The sequence below is a fragment of the Rhamphochromis sp. 'chilingali' genome (genome assembly GCF_963969265.1).
Source record: "Rhamphochromis sp. 'chilingali' genome assembly, chromosome: 2".
NCBI classification, from domain to species: domain Eukaryota; kingdom Metazoa; phylum Chordata; class Actinopteri; order Cichliformes; family Cichlidae; genus Rhamphochromis; species Rhamphochromis sp. 'chilingali'.
This window is the reverse complement of record NC_137930.1, coordinates 60,306,959-60,312,958: the sequence shown is the minus strand read 5'-3', so window position 1 is coordinate 60,312,958 and position 6,000 is coordinate 60,306,959. Positions and strand designations below refer to the sequence as shown.

At 38.2% G+C, this 6,000-nt stretch overlaps 1 protein-coding gene across 4 annotated transcripts; it reads left to right on the top strand.

The window, feature by feature from the left end:
- Positions 1-1,692: 1,692 nt before the first annotated feature.
- LOC308390002 (receptor-interacting serine/threonine-protein kinase 3-like) lies at positions 1,693-5,843 on the top strand. Of its 4 annotated transcripts, none has more exons than XM_080871654.1 (13): positions 1,693-2,029; positions 2,120-2,444; positions 2,525-2,673; positions 2,772-2,821; positions 3,082-3,237; positions 3,376-3,458; positions 3,568-3,634; positions 3,728-3,774; positions 4,085-4,151; positions 4,324-4,364; positions 4,725-4,770; positions 4,860-5,105; positions 5,187-5,843. In XM_080871654.1, exons 1-13 carry the CDS (start codon positions 1,875-1,877, stop codon positions 5,192-5,194), a joined length of 1,440 nt encoding a protein of 479 aa, XP_080727780.1. In that variant the 5' UTR covers positions 1,693-1,874; the 3' UTR covers positions 5,195-5,843. The 4 variants fall into 4 exon arrangements, with proteins under 4 accessions (XP_080727780.1, XP_080727778.1, XP_080727781.1 ...); XM_080871652.1 differs by having other exon boundaries at positions 1,695-2,029; positions 4,722-4,770; XM_080871655.1 differs by having other exon boundaries at positions 1,696-2,029; positions 4,863-5,105.
- Positions 5,844-6,000: the final 157 nt, after the last annotated feature.

The following is a 6,000-nucleotide window of genomic DNA, read 5'->3' as shown; positions in this document are numbered from 1 at the left end:
GTGCTCAGTGAATACCTCAGGCAGCAGAAACCCAAGAAAGAGGAGGGAGATGAGGAACCATCATGGAAGGACAGGCCCCTGCACGGTATGTACCACCGGCAGATAGAGGGGGTGGCTGATATCCAGAAATCCTACCAGTGGCTGGACAAAGCTGGACTGAAAGACAGCACAGAGGCACTAATCATGGCAGCACAAGAACAAGCTCTGAGCACAAGATCCATAGAGGCTGGGGTCTATCACACCAGGCAAGACCCCAGGTGCAGGCTGTGTAAAGATGCCCCAGAGACAATCCAGCACATAACAGCAGGGTGCAAGATGCTAGCAGGCAAGGCATACATGGAACGCCATAACCAAGTGGCCGGCATAGTGTACAGGAACATCTGTGCCGAGTATAACCTGGAAGTCCCGAGGTCAAAATGGGAGATGCCCCCAAGGGTGGTGGAGAATGACCGAGCTAAGATCCTGTGGGACTTCCAGATACAGACGGACAAAATGGTGGTGGCTAACCAACCGGACATAGTGGTGGTAGATAAACAGAAGAAGACGGCCGTAGTGATCGATGTAGCGGTTCCGAATGACAGCAATATCAGGAAGAAGGAACACGAGAAGCTGGAGAAATACCAAGGGCTCAGAGAAGAGCTCGAGAGGATGTGGAGGGTGAAGGTAACGGTGGTCCCCGTGGTAATCGGAGCACTAGGTGCGGTGACTCCCAAGCTAGGCGAGTGGCTCCAGCAGATCCCGGGAACAACATCGGAGATCTCTGTCCAGAAGAGCGCAGTCCTGGGAACAGCTAAGATACTGCGCAGGACCCTCAAGCTCCCAGGCCTCTGGTAGAGGACCCGAGCTTGAAGGATAAACCGCCCGCAGGGGCGTGCTGGGTGTTTTTTATATATATATATATATATATATATATACATATACATATATATATATATATATATATATGTATATGTATATATATACATATATATATATATATATATATATGTATATGTATATATATATATATGCATATATATATATATATATATATATATATATATATATATATATATATATATATATATATATATATATATATATGCATTTTTTATTTTTTTTAAACAGTCTCTTACAATATGTTACTGTTTCCTGAAATTACGGTAAATTACGACCTGTTAAACAGTAAATGACTGCCTGTAGGAACACGGTATCCTCTAGATGTATATTTTTGGTACTGATGTGATGATGCGTGATAACGGTAAGTTACTGGTAAATATATTGCAGTTTATTACCTTGCAGCGTGCTTACAGTGACATACCGGGAATAAACAGTATGTCACTGTACCGTTTATACCAATACACCAATACCAATTTCTGTGATAAGAAATACCAATTTCTTATCACAGTATGATGTTACTTTGTTGACATAATTTACGACATAACGGTATCTCACTGGCATCACTGTCGCCAGTGAGATACCGTAAAAAAGGCTACAGTGTGTTACCATAATTTGTCCAAGAGTATTATACCACAACAGCAAAAAACGGTATCATCCTGCAGAACGGTAACCTACCGTAACACGGCGTCATGGTATGACGCTGGCAACAGTGACGCCAGTATGTTGCCTTAAAGTGGAGATGAAAAGTCTAACAGTGTAGTCTAGTTTTTTTTTCTTTCTAGCTTCTGCAAATTCAGAATACACAATTTCAAAAATGTTGTGAGAAGTGCACCAGTATTATTAGAAAGTGGAAAATGTGTGTCAGTGTCTTGCTTCCAGCTGCTTTCATGTTAGTGCAACAACAAAGACTTCTAAGGTGTTGTAAAAATACTCATAAAAGTTTCTCTGTGTCATTTTATTATGTTTTAAGGTTTTGTACCTGAGTTCAGCAGGTGATGGAACTGCAGAGACCTGACATTGAATCAGTTGGAAACGAAAGCTTGGAGAACTGGCAGTTAATTGACTCTGGTGGATTTGGTCAAGTCTTCAAGGCTAGACACAAGAAGTGGAGGTGTGACGTGGCCATTAAGCTACTTCAACATGCTGCTGGGTAAAATTAGAACAGAACTATTTCTTAATTTTTATACTTCCAAGTACATGAACTAGTCCTTTCCTAAAGCCTTTTGCATTTTCCTTCCAGCACTAGGGACATAGAACTGTGTGAGGAGGCAAATCATATGGCCAAAGTCTCCTTACACAGTTCTGTGCTGAGGCTTTATGGAATATATAGGGGATGTCCACCAAATGGAGGGCAGAACATTCAGTTGGGAATTGTTATGGAGCTCATGGATAGAGGATCTGTTCAGACCCTGCTGGAGACTTTGTCAGGTCCACCACCATGGCCTCTGGCCTTCCGCTTGGCCTACGAAATCGCTCAAGGAATGAACTTCCTCCATGAGAAGAACATTTTGCACCATGACCTAAAGCCAAGCAATGTACTGCTGGATGGTGACCTTCATGCCAAGGTAAAGTGCTATCCACTCAACTCATTAGTTTATACTGATGTAATTGTGTTATTTTATTTTTTTCCTTGATTATTTTGCAGCTGGCAGATTTTGGTCTGTCCAGGGTTTCCACCAGTGCTCTGATGAGCTCTGAAGAAATGTCCACAGTGAAAGGAGGCACATGTCAGTACATGCCTCCAGAGTCTTTTGATCCATCATATAAGCCTGTTCGTAAATTCGACATATACAGGTAAACATTAAAAGAATAGTTGTGGGGATTTATGTATGATTATAGATTTTACCTTAAACACATTGTGTTAATTCCTTCTCTTTCTTTATCTTGTAAAGCTATGGTATTCTTCTGTGGTCTATTATTTGCGGGAAAAAGCCTTTTCCAGGTACAATGAATGGATTTCAGTTACTTATCATTTTCCATATATTTGTCTTTGTTTGTATGTTTGTTTTTCCTTATAAGTTTCCAGTTTATTGGTCAAATATTTGCCCTTCTTTTAAAAAAAAAAAAAAAAAAATTTCATTTATATTTTATGTTTTATATTTAATATAACTATTATCAATACAATGTGAGGCACTTCCATAAAAACATTCTCTCGTTTGTGCTCATGTTTTTTAATGAAAGTCTTTATTGTATTTCACACAGATGCTACTCTAGCTCTTTTGGCACTGAAGATCCCAAAGGGGGACAGACCTCCCTGTGATGAAATAGACCAGACAAAGGCAGAAGGGCTGAGAGAGCTGGTTGGCCTCATGAAGAGGTGCTGGGATGGAGATCCATCCCAGAGGCCAGACTTTGGAGGTATGTGTTCACTACCTGTATTAAACACTCTGTATTAAACAGACCATTTTTATATGTGCACGAAACCACTAACAATTAATGAACTCTCTACTTTTCGTACATTATGCCTTTTAAACATGGACCATGGTTTTGTTTCAGAGTGTGATGAAATCACTAAGGATGTGTTCTCAAAGCACAGGGCGGGGATTCACCAGGCAGTCGGACAAGTCATGAAAAAATTGGTGCAACTCAACTTATAATTTCAGAAATGAACTAATAAAGTAGTCAACAATTTCAATTTTGGAGGGAGCACTTTTATCAGACTTCTTTGGGTACTGTTTACTTTCCTAGGATTCACAACATGGTAATCAATATCCTGACACATGTGGTCCACTCGGTGTTAATCATGAGATGCCAGGTAGATTCTTCAGTACGGTTTGTCACTTTATTCTCAGACTTATTCCTTTCTTATTAACAATGAACATCATACAGATATTTCTCTTTTTTTCAGGACAGTCAGAGTCAAATGATAAAGTTGATGGAAGAACTGAAATGCAGGTATTTAATATGCACTCACAAATCTACCTCTCACAAAGTGAAAAGAAATGTTATCAAGTCTTTCTCAAGTGTTTCTTGATCATTTTAATTACACTTTGCATCATTAGACAGAATGAATGATCTTATTAGTTGATTTTCACATTATGCCACATGTCACTTGGACACAAGTAGGAAGGATTCACAATCACAATGTACTGTAAAAATAGATATTAGTGTAAAGCTTTAGTTCAAGAGTAAAACTTGATAATAGCAATTAATGGTGAAGACTTTTATCAGACTTCTCTGCGTTCTGTTTATCTCTCTGGTCTAGAATATGCAACTTGGTCATCAAGATTCCAACATGTCACGTCCATCTGGTTTCACTGCTGAGATGCCAGGTTTGTCACTTATGTTTATTCTAGGGTTTAACGCAGATTAGGGTTAGGGTTAATGCGTTAATGCGGATAAATCCCTTTTTAACGCGTTAACGCTGACAGCCCTAGTTTATTCTCATACACATTTCTTTCTTATTAACAAGAAACATCAGACATATATATTTTTCTTTTTCAGGACCGCCAGCATCAAATGATACTGTGGACATCCCATTGCAGGTATTTTTTATTTGGACTTTGTCCTTTGCCTCTCAGTTCTCAGGGTGACTTCATTTAATCAAGTCTCATTTTGATCAGAAGATACTTGAGAACAACAAAACCAACTTAAACATTTGTACGTAAATATTGTTATGTATAAATACATGTAATAAATTTCGTGCTAAAGAGGATGGATGTTTCCAATTTTTACCTCCCTCAGAAACAAAGTAGGCAAACCAAAAGCTGTGTCAAATTAAAAAGATAAAACATAAAAAAAATCATCCTAAACAATCAAAAGGATTCACAGTCAAATCAGATGTTTGTGTGCTGATATGGTTAAAAAAAAGAGACTACATAAATTTTCTTTTCTTTTGGCAGCAGAATAATGTGAGCAGTTCTGCTAGAAATCTGACTGAAAATGAAAAAGGTGTGTATTATATATTATTTCACAGTCACGTTCACAATTTTTATTTCATGATTTTTAAATACATGCTTTCTTTTTTCTTCATTTATAAGCAGCAGACTTTGTTGATAAAAACAGGGCAACGTTAATCAAAGAAGTTTCTGAAGTGCTGGCGATAGCAGAAGAGCTTGGAAACCTGGTCCATCCTGAAGCCTATTCAAATATTCGAGCTACACCGACAAGTCAAGATAAAATGAGGGAGCTCTTTCAAAGAACACTGCGTTCAGGAGGGTGGAGGGTCAAAGCAGCCTTCTTTGATGCCCTTAAAAAAAATCATCCAGAACTAGTGGAGAGGCTTGGTATGATTTGCTCTTATTAAAAAGGTCAAATATGGTTTAACATGTATAACAAGTTAATAGTTTCTCCTTTATTTTCTGTAGGTGGCTAGTTCAAAGGAAGAGAAAGAGGAAAGAAGGAAGAAAAAGAAGAGACAATGGTGTCAATCCTATAATCATCCCATTTATTAGGAATGAGTTGGACAGCCTTATCAGGATCCTTTGTACAGATTTGTATACAAAGTGAATGACACCGGTTTCCTAGACAGACTGTCTTTGTTGTCCTGTTACTAAGAATCTTCACTCTAAAAGAAAGAGGGATGTGAGAGACAAATAAAAATCCAGCAGCAAGAACACACCACACCTATTAACACCAGCTGAAACAGCAAGCCATCATGGGATATGAGTGAATACTCCTCAGTTTACTTAAAGAAAGGGGTTTGCTTAATGCGTGACACAGATCATTGTCCTATTGTGCTTTGCAAGCACTAGTTCTTTGTGCTTTCAAAGGATTGTGTTGGACGTTAATAGTCTGCATTAAAAAAACATTTTAATTGGGCTTTTTAATATTTTACTGTTAAACCTTCTTACAAGGACCTGTATTTTATCAACATGTTTAGACATAAAAACTAAAATTGATATGTATTTGCCTACTCAGTAGAATTGCTTATTTTGTACTCTATACACAGATGTTCTGCTGATTTTACTTTAAATGATCATCTGTCTCTCTGTTAATGATAATAAACTCGTGCTACTCATCAACCTCCTAGTAGATGTACATGTTCCAGGTCCGATTCACAAGATTTTGGAAAACTTGACCTCTGACCTTGACATCGAGGTCACTGAAATTAGAACTCTTCCAAGATTTTTAGTAGCTGCAACTATAGTTTGAATTTCAAAATATTATGCCACCTCATTT